General features: G+C 35.3%; 1 protein-coding gene across 2 annotated transcripts in view; it reads left to right on the forward strand.

Moving 5' to 3' along the window:
- The window catches only part of PRPF6 (pre-mRNA processing factor 6), a 75,367-nt gene that overhangs the window by 26,513 nt on the left and 27,837 nt on the right, over window positions 1-21,017 (forward strand). For both annotated transcript variants that reach the window (XM_074210524.1, XM_074210525.1), the window contains 9 exons: window positions 3,490-3,608; window positions 4,835-5,053; window positions 5,929-6,051; window positions 12,031-12,152; window positions 14,417-14,555; window positions 16,593-16,712; window positions 18,501-18,677; window positions 19,142-19,275; window positions 19,724-19,815. In XM_074210524.1, the coding sequence (XP_074066625.1) occupies window positions 3,490-3,608; window positions 4,835-5,053; window positions 5,929-6,051; window positions 12,031-12,152; window positions 14,417-14,555; window positions 16,593-16,712; window positions 18,501-18,677; window positions 19,142-19,275; window positions 19,724-19,815 (1,245 nt within the window). The remainder of the gene's footprint in view (window positions 1-3,489; window positions 3,609-4,834; window positions 5,054-5,928; window positions 6,052-12,030; window positions 12,153-14,416; window positions 14,556-16,592; window positions 16,713-18,500; window positions 18,678-19,141; window positions 19,276-19,723; window positions 19,816-21,017) is intronic.

Genomic DNA, 21,017 nt, shown 5'->3' on the forward strand with positions numbered 1-21,017 from the left:
ACTTATTCATTGGAGGATTCTGAGCCAGCATCTCATTACAGTGAGGCCATGAGCAGAATAGCATCTGTCTTGGGTTATAGAAATGGACTGCTTATCTTTGCAACTAGCAAAACATTTTACTGATGAATAACACATCATGCTATTAGCAATTAGCATTATTCACTTAGAAAAGCTCTACTGATTCTCCTGCTACATCAGATGTGATGAGGGACAATTAATGTATGTGTGAATACTTTATTATTCACTGGAGAACTCAAGCAGCAAATTTCCTGAATGCATTTTTGATTAGTTTTACATATGTAGGGTGGTAGAGACTCTTTGGGGCATTGTTAGCATAATTATATTTCAAGGTCATCAAAAGGCATGTCTTGAATAGTTGTTTGTTAGCTTGGGATGCTCTGAGCTGTGCAACAAAAGCAAGTCTGTTGACAGCCTGTTTTCTCTTAAGTAGAGAGAATGCTTGGACAACATTAAGCTGAAAACCCCATGGTGAAATTGGAAGAATATTGAGTTACCAAAATGACACTTACATTTCAATGCTTGGGTCTTAATGTTTTATTTTCCTAACATGCTCTTTTTTTTTTTTTCTTTTTAGTGTTTCTGAAAACAGCATTCTTCTGACTTTTTTGGGGTAACTCAGTGATAAATTGCTTTTGAGAAAGCTAGGTCATTATTAAGCTGTCAGTGAGTGAGTGCTTAAAATAGAGCTGCATTTTGGGGCTCTGACTTAGAGAATTGAAATAGTGGCTACTTTTCACAAGAATCTATAATGCATGTAAATGTTAAGCTGTATCAGTTAAGATGAATATATCTGTTGTATATGTGACATGACTTCTTTGTGATTTTGATTGACTACAACAAACATTTAAGCACCTTTCAAAAGCATGGGACTGTTCTAAGTACTTTGAGACAGTGACAAAATGAAATATTCCCTGTCTTTAAGGAGTTTGTGTTCTCCTAGGGCCATCCAACATGTACAACAATATTTTCTTTTTTAAGATAAACTTAACAAACATGAACACTTAAATATATGATGAAGAATTGCAAAGAGAAATTATGTACATGTTCTTTTAGAGGTTTAATGAATTTCTTTTCACTTTTATATTTTTAAATATTTCATTGGTTCTCTTATTCTTTTTTTGGTATCACTATTGCTTTCTATCCATTGCCCCAACCCTAAATAGACAACTTCTCATATAACAAATTAGGGTAAGTCAAGCAAAATATATTAGTATGTTGACGTATGAAAGTATGTCTCATTCCGTACCTTTAGTCTTATCAAATCTCATGCAATGAGGAGGCAGGAGCATTAATTACTGGCTAGATAAGGATTATGTATGAGGTAACATCTCAGCCTTGCTTTGAAGGCAGCTAGTTTTTACTAAATGGAAGTGAGGAGGGAATACATTCTAGACTTGAGGACCACTTCTACAACAACACTGGGTGGGAAGTAGAATATTGTATACAGGATAACAGCTGGGAGGCCACTTTGAAATGGAAAGTTAGCAAAGGAGAATATTGTAAAATAGAATTGGAAAGATAGGTGGGAGTGAAATCATGGAGGGATTTAAAAGCCGAGCATATTATTTTATATTTTATTGTAGTGGCAATAGTGTTGAAGATTTTTGAAGGAAGTGAGATGATGAAAGCTGTGTTTTAGGAATATTCATTTTGGCCATTTTATGGAGGGTGGATTTTAAAGAGGAGAGACTTGAATTAAGGAGATCAATTAGGAACCTGTTTCAGTAGTTTATTTGAGAAGTGATGAGTGCTTGAATTAGGACTGGAACTCAGAAGAGAAGAGAAGAGAAGAGAAGAGAAGAGAAGAGAAGAGAAGAGAAGAGAAGACAGATGTTAGAGATGTTGTAGAAGTAGAATTCAAAAAATTTGACTATTGATTGAATGTGTGAAGGTAAGAGAGAAGAATCAAGTATAATTTCAAGGCTCAGAATCTGTGAAGGTTTACAATCTCTTCTGGAACAGATTTTGTGCTGTCCTAGGAGAGGCCAATGCCTGAAGGGGCTTAGAGTTCTTTCTATAGTGTTTTTGTTTTTTTTTTGTCTCATCTGCACAGAGAGGGATGCAAAGAACTTTTTGTTTTGTTTTGTTTTTTAGTTTTTTTCCAAGGCAATTGGGGTTAAGTGGCTTGCCCAAGGCCACACAGCTAGATAATTATTAAGTGTCATCTGAGGCCAGATTTGAACTCAGGTACTCCTGACTCCAGGGCCAGTGCTCTATCCACTTCGCCACCTAGCTGCCCCGGATGCAAAGAACTTTGTCCTTGAGGGCCTGAATCATATTTTCCATGCCATAGTATTATATTTTGCCTTACTACCTTAATTTTAGTTCTTAGATTGCAGGTATGGATATATTAATATTAATAATGACTTATATTTAGATAATATTTTAAGACTTAGAGTGCTTCGCTTTTATTATTTCATTTGATCCTACCCTGTGAGATAAGCATTATTATAATCATTACCATTTTGCATATGAAAAACTTGTGGTTGAGAGGTTATGTGATTTATCCAGTCATATAATATTTGAGGTGGGATTTGAACACAGGTCTTCCTGACTCTTAAATCCAGCACTCTGTCCACTAATCTATGTTGTCTCTAAGTGAATAGGAAATATAAAAACTTTATACACTTAATGAATGTTTATTGAATTGTTGGACAGGATCTGGTTCTATTCTCCTGACTAGTATTATTTTTCACTAAATTTAGATTATGCCGCTAACTAGCTGTAATGTTTTGGTCACATTGCCTCCTTTGTCAGTACTTCTTCCGCTTCCCCCTTCTATAAAATGAATGATTGGGGCTAGATGGTCTCTAAGCCCCTTCCCAGCTTTGATTCTTCCAGTAAGTTACATCATCATTTACTAAGTTCATTAATTCTTTATTCCTTAAATAGATACTTCTCAGATAGAGGAGTACAGCAGTACTGATCTGTTTTACTATAATAAAAAATAACCCACACTTTGTTCAGAAGAAATGTGATAAAATGGAATGTTATACTTTGCTATAGCAAATATGTAAACATCTTCAGTGGTGAACAGGTAGTGGTGTTTGATTTATGCCAGATGGTCTCTAGCTTTGTTATTTAAAATATATGTTAGAATTAAAATAGACTCTGTAGCTTTCATTGATTTGAGCAGAGTTGAAAACTGATGAGAATGCTTATGAGTTTTTCAGCAAATTCAAATGGTGAATTTATTTCTTTATTCTTCAAAGTTAAATTCAGTTGAAATTACTTGAATAAGAATACCTTGGCAGGTATAGAATTTCTAATTTCTTTTTCTATTGTAACACTTGGTTGTATTTTTTTTTTTTTAATTTTCCATAAAAACCCAAAAGGAAGGGAATTATTTGACTGTGGTCCCAGAGGAGGTTCTACTTTATCATATTGGCAGTAGCATTGATAGTTCACATAAATCTCCTCTCTGAATCCCCTTTTCCATGATTTAATTTCTCATTTTATCTCTCCTAGCTCTTGAACATGTTCCAAACTCTGTTCGATTGTGGAAGGCAGCTGTGGAGTTGGAAGAGCCAGAAGATGCTAGAATCATGCTAAGTCGAGCTGTGGAATGCTGCCCCACTAGTGTGGAGGTAAGTCATTGAAGTTATTTCCAGGTAACTATTTTGTGTTTCAGGCATAGGTTGCAAGTTTGAATCTTGGAAATAGATTCTGCGCTGAACCTTAATAAAGATTTATTAAAGTCATTGTATCTTGCCTAGTATGCAAGATATGGAGTTTTTTGCTTACCTGATCAAGAATGGTCACTTGTATTTTCTTTTTCTTCTTTTTTTTTAGTTTTTTTTTTTGGTAGGGCAAATGGGGTTAAGTGGCTCTCTCAGGGCCATACAGCTAGGTAATTAGTAAGTGTCTGAGGCTGGATTTGAATTCAGGTACTCCTGACTCCAGGGCCGATGCTACCTAGCTGCCCCTACCTTGTAATTTCAGATCCAAATGGGCATTGACTTTAAATTGTTCCATTTATGTTCAGTATTTTGTTCATGCCTCCAGGACTAGTAGTTGGGAGTAGAAAAGAGGCATAATAGAAATAATAGAATCTGTTTGCCCAGTCTAGCTCAGACTGTGTCCCAAAAACCAGTCAGGTCTCTAGGTTTTAAAGCTTTTTCCCTTTTATTGATTAATGCAGTGATTTTTTAATCTTGTGGAGGTTGAGGCTAGCATATCTCTGAGCTTGATTATTTTGAGCGACACTGGGTTATTGCTGAGAAGTGTATGCACTAAATTTAGCATTATTATGGTTAAACCAGGAGAACAGGTTTAATGTGGGGAGGTGAGGAAAAGGAGAGGAATCGGGTTGTTTAAGGAAGGGTGAACAAACCTAGTTCAGAAATGGAGTACATCTAACTCTTATGCAATCAATAGTGGGATCAGGTCCATGAGTAGACATTGCATTTTCAGCCTTGGTGAGATGGAGTGACCCTGGCTTTTTTTTACAGAATGGATTTAATAAATATCAATATCATTGACTTGATTTAGTCTAGTATTGGGAAAATTGACCTGGAATTGTTTGAATTTTTTAAATGTTACCTGAAAAACTCCTGAAGAGGTTAATAGTCAATTTAAGAGGTTTCTTTTAGTGATAATTGTTGTCATAAGAAGAATTAATTCATTTTTAAAATCAAGAGAACTTGTTGTATTCAAGGAAAAATTTGAGTAAGTGGTAGCATTCCCTTGTTCCTTTTTAGTGGCACACATTCAGGTTTGTTAACCATCTAGGTGGCCACTGCTGCCTTGAGTACTATAATAAAAAATTGGTGAGGTAATTTTTTCTCATTATCTATGGTGTCTTCCTCTACAGCTTTGGCTTGCATTGGCAAGACTGGAGACCTATGAGAATGCCCGAAAGGTCTTAAACAAAGCACGTGAGAACATTCCCACAGATCGGCACATCTGGATTACTGCAGCAAAACTAGAGGAAGCCAATGGAAATACTCAGATGGTGGAGAAAATTATTGACAGAGCTATCACATCCCTTAGAGCTAATGGTGTAGAAATCAACAGAGAGCAATGGATCCAGGTAATGACTTATATTTACCTTATAAATGACTTTAATATAGATTTAAATATTTTATTTTATTTTTTCTTTTTTGAATTCATATTTTTTCAATTATATACAATAGTAGCTTCTACCTATCATTTTTTGTAAGATTTTGAATTTTACAATTTCTCCCTCACCCTCCCTTCCTTCCCCCCAACCACCCCACAGAAGGCAGTCTGATAATCTTTACATTGTTAGAATTAAATATTTTAAAATGCTTTTATTAACTATAATAAATATTGTAAACTTTAATATTAGGGAAAAACAATCAGCACATTTAGAGGAAAAGGTTTTTTTTGCAAGGCAATGAGTTAAGTGATTTGCCCAAGGTTCACATGGCTAGCTAATTTTTTTAAGCGTCTGAGGTCGAATTTGAATTCAGGTTGTCCGGACTCCAGGACTGGTGCTCTATCCACTGCACCACCTAGTCGCCAGGAGAAGACTCTTACAATAAGTAAGAAGCATTTGTATACTATTAACAGGAGGGAAGCACAGCTGGTTGCATAGGCATAAATATACTAGATATTTTATATATACATATCTGTCATATGCCTACAATACCTAGCCTTTCGTTTTTTTTCACAATAACTACTCTGCTCAAGCTTTTTGAGTACAGATTTCTGAAGAATTTACCTTGTGTGTTTATGAGGCTGGTTTCAGTTTACCTGTAGAGATGAAAAATGGCATCTGTGATTAAGAGATGAACAGTTGTAGAAAAATGTGCCATAATTCAAAAGCTCCTTTATTTGGAAAAATTGCTTTGAACCATGAGAGAATGTTTGACCTGGAGAGAACACCTTGCCCAAAGTTAAACACTGATGTATTTTCAGTTAACATCATATCTCTCTAATTAGGATGCTGAGGAGTGTGATAAAGCTGGGAGTGTGGCTACCTGCCAGGCTGTTATGCGTGCAGTCATTGGAATTGGGATTGAAGAAGAAGATAGAAAGCATACCTGGATGGAGGATGCAGATAGTGTGAGTCTGGTGATAATCTATATATCTGTTTTTCTTTGTGTCTTGGATGAGGAGTGGCAATTCACTTCAATAAATTTTATTCATTAAATTCTCACTAATGTGCCAGGTACTGAACTAGGTATTAAAATATAAAAATAAAAAAGAAATCCTTTGGCTTGTCCAACTAACTATCTTACATTCTAATGGAGAAAAGCAAAGTATATACAAAGTAAATAAGTAGTTTGGGGAATAGAGGAATTACTAAAATTTGGAAGTGTGCAGAAAGGCCTTGGCTTGGAGATAACAGTTGAACAGAACCTTACTAGAAGCTACACATACTACTAGTCACTCAATAGCTGAACAGTTTTCATCCATTTTTCCTTTTCTCTATTATTTCTGAAAGTATATTAAACAAACTTAAATCTATATTACTTTGAATTCATGAAGTAAATTGAATTTGTGGGTGTTGATCTCTTGACATGGCTACAATGACTTTAGCTAAGGAAGGATTACAGTTCTGTTTTATAGTAAACCATTTTGTCATTTTATAGATAATACACAAAATATATCTGTAGACATGTATTATCTCCCCTGTATTTTAAATTTCTTTATTTTTTCTTATTTTTGTATTCCCCATCTGTTGAATATAAGTGCTTAGTAAATTTTTTTGAATTAGCAAATAAAAATAAGTATTAAGTTGGCTATCTATAGAGAATAAGAAGACATTCTATTTGCAAGCAACTTTAATTGAATCCCAAATAGCTTGACATAGTAAATGAGCAGTAATTGTCTAGGGAGCAAGTAATTATGGCCATAAAGACTTCACCAAATTGATATTTTCTTCCGTTACTGTTCAGAGCTATATTTTTTTCTCTGAACCTAGAGCCAGTTCTCTCTGTTTAACCCTTCTCTTTCTTATTTTTACTTATTTGATAGTAGTCTGTTTAAATGTGACTAACATGCAGTTTTCTTTGCTGAGGGGTAGAACGTTCTTTGTATTAATTTCACAATACCAAGACAATAATTGAGAAACTTAACTTTTCACTTTTATTTTCTCTGCATGGAAATGATTATATATTCTTTCTCTGCATTTTTTTCAATTTTGTGTGCAAGGTCCCATCAGATAAGACTTGTGATACCAATATAAAAGATGATGTCCTTTTCACTCAAGAAATTTACAACCCATTAGGGAGAAAGAGGCACATTCAACTATGATTCAGATTATAATACAACTTAAGATATAGGAGATGTCAAATAGAGTGGCATGAATGGTTTAAAGAGGGAAGTATCACTTCTGGTTGAAACTGATAGGAAGGTTTTTAGGATTTCGCAAGGCAAATGGGGTTAAGTGGCTTGCCCAAGGCCACACAGCTAGGTAATTATTAAGTGTCTGAGGCTGGATTTGATCTTGGTACTCCTGACTCCAGGGCCAGTGCTCTATCCACTGTGCCACCTAGCCACCCCTGATAGGAAGGTTTTATGCAAAAGGTACCACCTGATTTGGGCCTTGAGGAAAGAGAAGGATTTCAATAGACAAATTTAAATTAGGGATTAAGTATATAGTCTGTTTCAGATTTAGAACACAAGCATCTGTGGAGGTGAGAGTAGAAATTTCAAGATTTAGGAACAATTGGTTGTCTAGTTTGTCTAGAGTATTGTGTCCTTTTTCATCCTGATATCTCTGCCTGTTTACCAGAAGTTTTGTGGTAGGTGTGACATTTTACTTTTTAAGCCATTCAAAGATATGTAATCTGGTTATTTTTCTCATGAGGGAACCAATCTGCAGTAAGAATCCCAACATTTCTGTTGCTATTCCAAAAAAATTTTTCCATAATTGATGCCATACTTACTTATTGAGGATTGGTGATAATTCATACTCATACACAGAAAGGTGATTGGAAACCTGGAAAGTGGATTTTAGAATGGTTTCTATAAGAATTCAAGTTTCATCACTCCTACATCATTTTGTCTGAATTATACATAATTCTTTCCTTGGTTCATAATTGTAGTAGCTTTTTGTGACAAGGACAGTTTATATTCTTTAGAACCTGGCATTTGGCTTCTTCATTTTCTATAACCATTCTGTAACCATAATCTCCCATTATTCTACTTCTCCCCTTGCTTTACCTCTTCTAAACCTTCTCTTTGTCTTCTTTAAGACCTTTAAGTTCCTCTCCCCTTCAGTACTTTCTTAATCTGCTCTGGAAGCTGCTCTAATCTTTTCTCTCTCTTTGACCTCAACCCAATAGTTATACATTTCATCTCTGTTTTGTCCTTGGCTCTTGAATTCCTGACCCTCTTAACCTAGTGCTACTTTTCTCTTGCCAAAACTGAGCCCTGAATCATACCCAACTTTCACTTCTGCTCCTGTTCATGAGCCGCTGAAAACGGAGGAGGTTTCACAACTGCTGAGTGTGTTCATTATAAATTTGTTATCTAACCTCATGTGGGCCCTAATTGCTGCAAAGCAACCTTTTATTTCTCCCTAATGGATTCCCGCTCTCTGTGGAGAAACTTTTCCAAATTTTCTTTTCCTTCCTTAGGGAGGGAACCTTCCAAATCTATTGTTCTCACTCTTTCTCAATTGAGAATATTGCCTCTTTCTTTGCTGAGAAGATTGAGACTGAATGATAAAATGATTTAATAGCTTTCTCTTTTTCATTCTTTTCAATTCAGAACCCCTTACTCTAAGCAGTCTCAGTCTCTGTCAAAGAAGGGCACCTTCTCCTAACCAGTACTGTCCCCTCCCTTGTGTACTGAATCCTTTTCCTTCCTATCTTAGCAATCATTAGTTTTCTTCCCTTACTCTTCTGTCTCTCCTCCCTTTTTCTCATATCTTCAGCTTTTTCCTATTAGCTAGTTCCTTCTCTGCTGCCTCATAAATACCCCAGACCTTCCAGTTAAAGAAAAATCATTAGACTGTACCATTCCCTCTTCCATCATATTTCATCTGTATATTTTCCCTTTTCTTGTTGGACATCATGAAAAATGCTTGCTGCTTCCACTTTGTCTCTTCTCACTTTCTTCTTACTGTCTGATCTAGTTTCATGCCCTATCACTTCTCCAAAGTTGTGATTGGTTTCTTAGTTACCAAATCTGAAGGTCTTCTCCTCCCCCAACCCCTCCAGTCCCTAAGACTGGTAAATGACATAGTGAGTAGAGCACTGGAAATTTGAGTCAAGAAGACTTGAGTTCATTGCTGCCTTAGACAATTTCTAGGCAAGTTTACTAATCTCCCTAAGTATCAGTTTCTTCACTGTAAAATAAGGAAATACTAGCACTCATCTAACAGGATTGTTGGAAGACTCAAAGGGAATAACATTTGTAAATTACGTTGCAAAACTAAATAAATGTTAGCTGTTTTTGTTTTTCTCAACCTATCCCCTTTTACCTTGTTAACTACCCTCTCCTTCCAAATACTCTCTAATCTCTGGGTTTTTTTTGGACACTTTCCTCTCTCTTTGCTCACTTTTTACCTGAATGCTTTTTTTCCTCAAAATCTTTTTTTGTTGACTCATTCATAACTTTACCCCTAACTTTTGTTGTTCCGTAGGATTCTATATTTGGCTCTTTTCTCTTTTTCCTCATACTCTTTCTTTGGGTAATTCTCTTAATAATGCCTTTTATCTGTGCAGATTGATATATCCAATCCCAATTTCTTCCCTGAATTTGTCCCACATCATCAGTTGCCTACTGTACATTTCAAACTGAATGTCTTCTGCAGCTCAATATATCCAAAACCCATTAAATTCTGTTAAAGGCGGCACCACTCTGCTAGTCTCCAATCTTGGTGTTATCCTTAGATCTTCATTTCCCCCCCAACATGTATGTCTATTCATTTGCCAGATCTTCTTTCCACTCCTAGCTACCACCAGTTCAGACTCTCATGCTTAGTTGCAATAGACTCCTTATTGGTCTATCTGCCTTAGTTCTATTCTCTTTCTCTACATACTACTGTCAAAAAGTAATCTTCTTGTAAACACAGATCTGATTTTGAGACTTTCCTACTTAATCAACTCTAATGGCTTCTTGTTATCTGTAGAATCAGATAGAAAACTCTTTTGTTTAACTTTTGAATCCTTATACAGCCTAGGCTTAACCTTTCTTTCTAGTTTTATTGAGTGTTACTTCCTATTCCCACCCTCTGTGGATGGGTAGGAACCAGCCTTCTCTCTGATTCTCATAAATCTCCCAAATTCATGCATTTGCACTGACTATCTTTCATTCCTTTCATTCTTTGTCCTTAATGCCACTTCATTTATCTCTAGAACTTCAAGCATCATCATTTTTTTTCTTGTTTTTTGTTTTTTTGCAAGGCAGTGGGGTTAAGTGGCTTGCCCAAGGCTACACAGCTAGGTCATTATTAAGTGTCTGAGGCTGGATTTGAACTTGGTTACTCCTGACTCCAGGGCCGGTGCTCTATCCACTGCGCCCCCTAGCCGCCCCCAAGCATCGTCTTCTACTTAATACCTTTTGTACCACCCCTCCCAGACTATCTTGTATGTTATTACATTGTCTTTTTTTTACTCTATATTTGTCCTAAGTAAGGTACCCCAAAGTACAGGAATAATGTTTACTAAGAAGGAAGGAATCAAGCATTTGTTAAGATTTATTATGTCAGGCACTGTAATAAGTACTTTACAAATATTATCTCTTTGATCCTCACAACAACACTGTGAGGTAAATTCTTATTACTTTCTCCATTTTTTAGTTAAGGAAACTTGGGCAGATATGTTAAGTGACTTGCCCAAAGTCATGTAGGTAATAAATAGTCATGTCTTGAGTTGACTGCAGCTCTTCTTGACTCCAAGTACAGAGTTCTATCTACTAGGCCACTTAACTATCTTAATAGATTAATTTTATTAAAACTTAAAATGGCATTAAAACTTTTGGGATATCTTTTATAATTTTTAAATTTGTATTTGTTGTCTCTCTCAATAGACTGTTTCTTTTTGGGTTTTTTTAAAATTCTTTGTACATATATCTCTAGCACCTAGCCCATGTATAGGCACTTAATAAATATTTATCAATGGATTGCTTAGTCATTTTTTTTATAGAAATCAGTTATTATTGACTTACAGTGTAGGTCTGTGCTAGGCACCAGAGATAGAAAACCAAAAATGAAACAGTAAGGTATTGCCTCCTGTGAGGGGAAGAAATACATTAAAAAATATAGATGATTTAAAAACAAAAGAAATCAATAAAAGTTTACTTTAAAAAAAAACCCATCCTACTCTTAAAGTGCTTATAATCTAGTTCGGGGATTTTGTGTGTGTGAAATAATAGAAACAAGATCTGTTCAGTAATGGCACTGGCAGCTGAGGGCTCAGGAAAGACTTAATATAGAAGGTGATATATAGAAATACAGAAGTTTGGGAGAAGGGTTAATTTTGAGAAAATGATGATGAGTTTGTTTTTGATACTATATGGGGCATCCAGTTTGAATGCCCAGTAGGTAGGTAGTGATACACAAGTGTAGCACAGTAGAGAGACTGGAGTTCGAGAGATATATGTGTATGTGTGTGTGTGTGTGTATATATATATATATATATATATATATATATATGTATATGTATATGTATATGTATATGCATACATATATATGTATATTTTTTTGAGGTAATTTGTATAGAGATGATGATTAAGACAGTGTTAATTGTTGAAGACACACACACACACACACACACACACACAGAGAGAGAGAGAGAAAGAATCACCTGTGGCAGATAATTAATATTTTTGTATTTTACTTAAGATTGTTGGCAAGCAACAGCACCTACCAGAAACATTCCCATATGTTTCTTGTTTGGTTTTCAATTTCTTATGCAGCATTTCCTCTGTCTTGAATTATAACATTTAGTTGTGATCAACCAATATTATTATGCAATTCCTAGTAAATATTACCAGGGAATCCCAACTGTACTGTGATGAATCATTCCATCTGTTCCCATTGGAGAATATTCTGATGCCTATTTTTATCTATTTTTCCCTTCTGTGTAGTGTGTTGCTCACAATGCGCTGGAGTGTGCCCGAGCTATTTATGCCTATGCCCTGCAAGTTTTCCCCAGCAAGAAGAGTGTGTGGTTGCGAGCTGCTTACTTTGAGAAGAACCATGGGACCAGGTATGTAGTGGGATGGTCAGCACTTTTCAGATCGGTGTAAATCCATAAGAACAGTTTTAATTTATGGTTTGAGTGGCAGCTGGATTAAAAATCTTTTAAAAATGCTATACTTTGTTGGAGTGATTTATGGGGGAAGAGGTACTCAGGCAGGTCATGATGAGGATAAAAGTCTTTTATAACACTTTTGTTGCCCAACTGCTTTGTAGTCTTGCTTGTTAATCTTTACAACCATTGTGTACAACATTATCATCATTTGAAACACTAAGAGAGAAGTATTCCCATTTAGTTGGTGGCAGGTCCGGAGTTAAAACACACAGTCTGAGATTTTTAACTGCCACTGAACTGACTGGGTTTTGTTTTTTTAGGTTTGTTTTTGGTCATTCAGGTGTTTAGAATGTTTGATGCAGGGGGGATTATGATAAATTGCTTATTTAGAATGGATATGAGAGTAAAGGTGCTGAGAGATCTTTAGACAATTGAATTGGGCTTTTAGCAGTGTGAGAGGATGAGTCATTTGGGATTAGGATCATATGCTTTTCATTTAAACTTGGTTAGTTCTGATTTTGGCTAGCACTTGTGCTCTGAGGAGGTCCTGGATAATTTTTAATTGTCTCTTTAATTGAAAAAATATTTGAGGTTTTGTTTATTGAATTTTAGCTCTTGATTAAATTAAATGTTGCAATTTCTTAAATGTTTAACTCTTGAGGGGGTTAAGCACACATACACATACTCTGCTAGTACTTCTTAAGGTTTACTTCATGTAATGTGCATCTGACATTATTTAAATCTGGGTCAAACTTATTGAATTTATGCCAAGTGCCTAATTGTTTTAAAAGCCTTGATTTTTCTTTTTTCTCTTTTTGTAAGATTGTTAATTCTTTCCTTTCAGAGTATTTCTCCATGCAAATCTCTAAGTGATAACTTTAGAGTGATCAGCTACTACTTTACATATATATGCAGTTCTTTAATTTAAATTTTACTCCAGTCCAGAAGTAAAGGAACTAGAAATCTCAAACTTCTTTAGAGTTTGGATGTTAGGTACATAGAATCACACAGCTTCAGCCTTTGTCTTTATATCAACCCTAGAAAATTTCACAGTGGGTCACTGGACTTTGTGTGCAGAATATTCACCTTTAATACCTAGTATGTTTCATGAACCTATATTATTGTAGATTCTCTAGAACTGAAAGGAAACTAAGAGATCGTCTAGTATAATTCATGCTTGAAGAGGAAACTTCTTCAAAACATTTCCTATAGTGGTTATCTAGCCTCTGCTTCCAGGGATGGGGAGCTCACCTTTTTTTTTTTGGTCTGTGATTTCACAGGTTTAGGGAAATAGTGAGGAGACTTCTTCTCATTTCCTTAACCACCTTTTGGATTAATAGCTATTCTTCTATTTATAGTCTTGAGGCTAGCTAGGTGGCACAATTGATAGAGCATGAACCTGTAGTCAGAAAGACTCAAATTCCTCTGTGATCCTAGGAAAAGAACTTAACCTTTTTTTATTTCAGTATCCTTGTATGTAAAATGTAGTAATTCTAAATACTTCCATGGTTGTTGTGGGGATAAAAATGTAACAAAATATGCAAAGTGCTTTTCAAACTTTAAAGCACTATATAAATGTTAGTTATTACCATTTTTATTGGGAATGTTTGTCAGAGATCAAGGAATTGTGTTACAAGGAGGGAGGTTCATTTGTGAGGAAGGGGAAATCATTTAGAGGTAACAGTGATTTTTTTTTTTAAATAAACCTCAGTAAAATATTTTGAAAGATAAAGGAACCTTGAAATGTAATTACAAACTCAACCACCTTACATAACTTCTAAAATATATGATGTTTGTCATTTATTTTTCCAGTGAGAAGAATAGACCTGATTATAATTTTTTTTAATTACTGGTATCCAGACTATTTTCAGTGATTCAAGGTGAAAATGCCTGACATACATTCTATGAGAATTATTGCTTCAGTGAATAGACATACAAACTGTAAAAGGGATGTCTCCCGAAGTTGCTTTTATCAGAGAGTGGTAGTTAAACAATGAGGTGCTTTGTAGAACCTTATTGTGAAGTTGGTTTTAGGATTTTTATGGGCAAAAAGAGTTTCCCGAATCCTCCCCGTTGTAAAACTTGATTAATCATTTGTAGTTTTGGACTTTGAAACAATAACTATATTTACAACATCAGACGATAATGGAAGTTAACACTCACTTCTACAAGTTTATGGCCACAAGTCTGAGTAACTACAGCTCCCTGTTGTCTTGTAGAGAATCCCTCGAAGCACTCCTACAGAGAGCAGTGGCCCACTGCCCAAAGGCGGAGGTACTCTGGCTCATGGGTGCCAAGTCCAAATGGTTGGCAGGAGATGTACCTGCTGCGAGAAGCATCTTGGCCTTGGCTTTCCAGGTGGGTGTAACTGTCACTAACATAAGGAAGAAATGCAAAGACCTGAGGGAGTTTGGATGTTGAATAGCAAAGCCCTTTAGAGAATGTGCCACCTACTTTTCCCCCCCAAAACCTTTTGATTGTTCAGAAATGGAATAGACTCTGCTTTGGTAATGAGTCTAAAACAGGAGAAAGGAGTGAAGACCAGAATATATCTGGTTATGTTTGTAAGCCAAATAGAAATTATTTTTTGAATTCTTTGTTCTAAATATCTTGTCACCCCTTCTGTCAAAGAAAATAATTAAGAGATGATGGAGTAGGCTAAAAACTAGAATATGAAATGTTATACATACAGTTTGAAAGGATTTCAGCATTTTGAGGTTTTTGGGGTACTCACCTAGCAGAAAAGGCAAAATACAAGGTTTGCTATGTAGCTAGGTATTGACTTATCAGGACTGCTATCTTCTGAGTCTCTCAGGTCTCTTGTTAAACCAAATCATATTTGACTTCTTCTGCTGGGTTCAAAATTTGCTTTCAAAAATGGGAAATTTGTTAAAACAGATGGCATCTCACACCTCAAATCATCACATGTCACGTAATGATAATAGTAAATATTCTGCAACTTTATGAACAGATATAATTATCAGAAAAGTTAAAGAAATTCCAGTTCCACATTTGAAATACATAGCAACTTATAGAACTGTACGCCCTCCATGTAAATTGAAGACTTAGCAGATTAATTTGAGAAGGTAGTCATGAAAATGTGTTGGAGTGAATGGTTCTTTGTGTCAGAGGCTCAGACTTCTGTGTTACTAAATTTTCATGGGACGTAAGATTGCAAGAAACCTATTCATTGCTCTGAGTTTAGAATACAAAATCATATGGTTAATATTAGCTGATCTTGGTTGCATTCAAGTATTTGTTTTACTTTTTTGTTGATCATTGTAATCTCTGATAATTTTGGTGTTAATCAAATACCTTATTTTAAAATTTGTTGCTTCCTCAGTTTCTTTGGTAACTGCCCTTAATTAAATATGCCTTAACCTCATAATACATAATCCCAAATAACATAACCCTGAAAGTATTTATATTTGACTTGAGAGTACATTGTACTTTTATTAAGTAATTGATTTATATATTCATTACATTCCTTTGATTGAACACAGATTTTTAAAATTTTTTTAAATTAAAGATTTTATTTATTTTGTTTTACAATTTCCCCCCTGATCTTACTTCCCTCCCCCCACCCCCCCACAGAAGGTAATTTGTCAGTTTTTACATTGTTTCCATGGTATACATTGATCCAAATTGAATGTGATGAGAGAGAAATCATATCCTTAAGGAAGAAACATAAAGTACAAGAAATAGCAAGATCAGACAATAAGATAACAGTTTTTTTTCCTAAATTAAAGGTAATAATCTTTAATCTTTGTTCAAATTCCACAGTTCTTTCTCTGGATACAGCTGGTATTTTCCATTGCAGAGAGCCCCAAATTGTCCCTGATTGTTAAACTGATGGAATGAGCTTGAACACAGATTTTTTTTTTTTGTTTTTTTTGCTAAGCAGTGGAGTTAAGTGGCTTGCCATAGGCCACACAGCTAAGTAATTATTAACTGTCTGAGGCCGGATTTGAACTCCGATACTCCTGACTCCAGGGCTGGTGCTCTATCCACAGCGCCACCTAGCCACTCCTTTGAACACAGATTTAAAGCAGGCAGTAGTATCCTAGAATTTTGCTGGATAGCAGAAGAATATTAGCCTTGGTTTTTAAATTTTGTCATCAGTAATCTGTAATTGAGTTTTTTATGGACTGACCATACATATTTTCATCTGTAAATAACAATAATAATAATAATAGTAATGTGTATTGTATGAGAGAGAAGGGGATAAAGAAAGGAAAGAAGAGGGGCAGGGGCTAGATAGTATACATTTATAGTATACCCAGTGGGCATGATTTTGTGATTTCTTCTGACACTATGAGGTAACTCAGAAGTTTTGATAAGGTAGGAATTAAATGTGCTGATAAACTATATATGCTTTACCTTTTTTTCTTATAGGCCAACCCCAATAGTGAAGAAATTTGGTTGGCTGCTGTGAAACTTGAATCAGAGAACAATGAATATGAGCGGGCAAGGAGACTACTGGCCAAGGCTCGGAGCAGTGCTCCCACTGCAAGGGTAAGCAAACGATGGACCTGACCATGTTTAGTAGATGTCCTCTGGGATTGGTATCGTGAGGAAGCACTTGAGAATTCTATTCAGGCCAATCAGGGTGGGAGGTTGAAGGAATCTGGGATTCTATTTTTTTTTAAATAAAAGAAAGATTTTATTTATTTTGAATTTTACAATTTTTCTCATAGTCTTGCTTCCCTCCCCCCACCCCTCACAGAAGGCATTCTGTTAGTCTTTACATTGTTTCCATGGTATGTAGTGATCTAAGTTGAATGTGATGAGACTGGGATTCTATTTAAATATATTAGAAAATATCTTAATTGCTTATGATTGTGGTTTTCTTGTGGAGGAACAATGCCTTTTTTGAGCAAAGCTGTTCTAGTTTCTTGTCACACAGGTGAGTTAGATTTTTCCCCCTTAGAGTCTAGTATTATTATAATACTGTAAACACAGTACATATATAAAACTATAAACACAATTAACATAAAAAACACAATTCTGACTTGTGTAGGTCCAAATCTGTCTTTGGTTTGATTCTGTTCAACGTTCTCATTTTGATGAGCAGCAATTGATGTGGTATAAAAAAGGGAAAGTGACTGAAGTAGGAAGGCTTGGATGAGGGAGATGGTGGTGTCTCAGTCTTCATTCTTACACTTAAAAACTTTGTTACCCATGGCATACCACTTTACTTCACTTGGTTTCCCTGTGTATAAAATAGAAATACTATTTGTGATATTGTGGAAAGCACTTTGTAAACCTTAAAATACTATGGTTGTCTCTAGGGTTTAGGGCAGTTTTAAGCTTCAACCTTTTAAAATTGCAGTAAGAGTTTTGGACTTCTTATATAACAAAGGCCTAGAGCTGTGATTTCATTGGTGCAGGTTGCTCCAGTGAGCTCCCTCTTTCACTGAAAGTCAGTGACTTCTCTGAAACTTACAATCTTAGAAAATTGTCTAGGGTACTTAGAGGTTGTGGCTGACTTGGAGTCTTATAACCAATATGTGTCAGAGGTGAGACCTGAATCCAGGGCTTCCTAGTTGCAATGCTGTGCCTGTCATTAAAAACCAAACCAAACCAATGCAAACAAAACCACAGAAAAAGCAACCTCCAAATTATATAGATATAAATTATTATTAGTATGAATATGTCTTCATTGTAATTACAGTGACACAAAAGTGGGAAGGAAAGAATTATACTTGGAGAAGAAAGAACTTAGAATAACATAATACTTTCCTTCAGATATTTGAAGGAAGGACATGTTAAAAGGTTCTCAGAGGGCAAAACTAGGACCAATAAGTAAACATTATAGGAAAGTAAATTTTGACTTAATATGATGAAAATCTTCCTAATGACTAGAGTTATTTCAAAGTACAGAGAGTTATTTCAGGAAGTAATGAAGTCCCCTTACTTCAAGGACTTCATTTGAAATTGTATATCAGAGATATTGAAGAAGAGATTTATGCTTCATATATGAATTGAACCAAGTGATCTCTGAAGTTTCTTTGTTTTTCAAATATTCTATGATTATTCTGTTTGAAAGAAGGCAGAGAATCATCTTTTATGCTCATACTTGCTATAGCTGAAATCTAGTACACAGAAGTTTTTTGTATAGTGTTTCTTACAGAAAATATGACAGTGTTAGTATCACTAAAGCAGTGTTAACTTTTATTCTAATCTCTTACCATTTCGTTGTTTTGATTTATATAAAGCTTCTTTCTTTGCATAGCTAAAAGAATACCAATAAATTGGTTTGTGGTTAATAAGTGATAAAACACATTCTCTGTTCTTACCCAGGTGTTCATGAAATCTGTAAAGCTTGAATGGGTGCTGGGGAACATTGCAGCTGCTCAGGATCTCTGTGAAGAAGCCTTGAAGCACTATGAAGATTTCCCCAAACTGTGGATGATGAAAGGACAGATTGAGGAGCAGGAGGAGCTGACTGAAAAAGCTCGGGAAGCCTATAACCAGGGGGTAAGGTATTCAAACTGGTTTTCATTCATGGAATGGCTCACCTGGCTATTATTGTCAAAATGTGACTTAGCTATTAATCTCTATTAGTCAGAATGATATAATTTCTCTGTAAATTTCTTTGAGAAATATGAATACAAATTGCAATGTTAACTTTTCTAAGGGTTTGGAAAAGAAATCTAGATTTATATAACACCTTTAATTTTCTATACTGCTCTATTGCATGCCTTGTTGGTGCCTATGGAAATGTACATTAAAGAGTTTCTTTTTCAGTCATTCTGGTTAAGACATTGAAAAGGTAGGACATTCTTAGGTGATATATCAAAAGCCTGCCAAAAAAAAGAGAGGTATCCATGAAACAAAGATTGTTTTATTTTTGTTTAGTTCTATTTCTCAGATCTCTGTAGGAGATAGTGTTAATTTCCTGATTTCTATTCTCTTTTCAAACTTTTCATTTTTGAGAATAGTTGAAGAAGTGTCCCCACTCCACACCCCTGTGGCTTTTACTTTCACGACTGGAGGAAAAGGTTGGACAACTAACCAGAGCAAGAGCCATTTTGGAGAAATCTCGATTGAAGAATCCAAAAAACCCTGATTTATGGTGAGTCACAGTCATGTTTAAAATACGTATTTGAGCTTCACTTGTAGATAAGTTTTGCAAAATGAGAGTTTCTTAACTATCTTGCTAAAAAGGAGATGTAGGAAGTGTCTTTCTTTGTGGTCAATTCCTTTTTGATAGCTTGCTTATCTCATTTTTCATTATATCTTTTTTGATTAATAATGTTAAGAAATATTAGGTTGTAACCTTCTGTAGACAACTATTAAAATTATTTTATATCAAAGAATGGTAATGTCATAGGCACATCAGAATCTTTTCCATTCCTCTTCACAAATGCATTATTCAAGGTACATTGGAACTTTTTAGTGATTTAGGAACCTTAAGGCCACTGCTACTATCTGAAAAACCTTTGTCTTTCAGATAGAGCACTTTTGAAACTACTGGGGTAGTATTTGGATTATTTGCTTAATTTTGATGTCTTTAACTTCAGGTTAGAATCTGTGAGATTAGAATACCGAGCTGGACTGAAGAATATTGCCAATACACTCATGGCAAAGGCACTGCAAGAATGTCCTAACTCAGGTAAGGAATGAGTTTCTGTAGCATAGGTATTTGTCCTTAGAGAATGGTAATTAGGTCCTGAGGAATCTAAGATTCAAATTCATTTTTAATTAAAAGCTATTGTATTTGAACTGGCTTAATGTTTGGATCTCTAAGTCCCAAATTCAGAAAATTAGCTGGGGGAGATATAAATAAGCCTGATTAATAGAATTTAACATCAGACTCTATTTTTTTATTTTAGTGAGGAAGTATTCTTAACTATATAGATTTACAAAAGATTTTCTGAATCAAATGTTTGCCCTTTATAATGGCTGAAATTAAGTACATTATGTTTTACAGAGTGCTTGTATTCTCATTTGATCTTCACAATGGTCTTAGTATATAGGTATTTGGGTATTTTCTCTTTTTTAACGGATGTGGAAATAGACATTCAGAGAGGTTAAATAATGTGTCCATGGCTACGCAAACAGTTAATGTTAGAGGTGGGATATCAATCATTCAGTCACCAACCAATTATTTATTAAGCACTTTCTATGTGCCGGGCATTGTGCTAAGTAAGAGCTAAGGATATAAAGAAAAAAGGAATGTTCTCTGCTGTCTTTGAATTTGCTTTCTTTCAAGATGGGGTGACATATACATATACCCCCCCACACAAAAGTAGTAAATAATTTTGATGAGGATGGCACTAACAGATAAAGGGTTCAAGAAATTCTTGATGGATAAAGCACCAGCCCTGGAGTCAGGAGTACCTGGGTTCAAATCAGGTCTCAGACACTTAATAATTACCTAGCTGTGTGGCTTTTTGCAAGCCACTTAACCCCAATGCCTAGCAAAAAAAAAAAGAAAAGAAAAGAAAAATTCTTGATAAAGATGTGGCATTTGAGCTAAGTTTTCATGTAACAAAGGATTCTAAGAGATGGTGAAGAGGGAATGCATGTGGGAGAGAGCCAGAGCAAATATGGTGATAGGGATGGAGTGTTGTATAAGGTCAAGGCTAGAAAAGTAGGTTGGGACCAGGTTGTAAAGGTCATTAAATGACAAAAGGAGGAATAGGCAGTAGCCATTGGAGTTTATGGAGTAGGGGAATAATATGGTCAGACTTGTCCTTTAAGAAAAATCACTGACAATTATCTGAGCCGTGGTTTGGATTGAGCAGGTTTAATTAACAAGAGGCAAATTGGGAGATTTTATGATAGTTTAGTTGAGAAACCTGAACTAGGGAG

The sequence above is a fragment of the Macrotis lagotis genome, chromosome 1 (assembly GCF_037893015.1).
Source record: "Macrotis lagotis isolate mMagLag1 chromosome 1, bilby.v1.9.chrom.fasta, whole genome shotgun sequence".
Taxonomy (NCBI): Eukaryota; Metazoa; Chordata; class Mammalia; order Peramelemorphia; family Peramelidae; genus Macrotis; species Macrotis lagotis.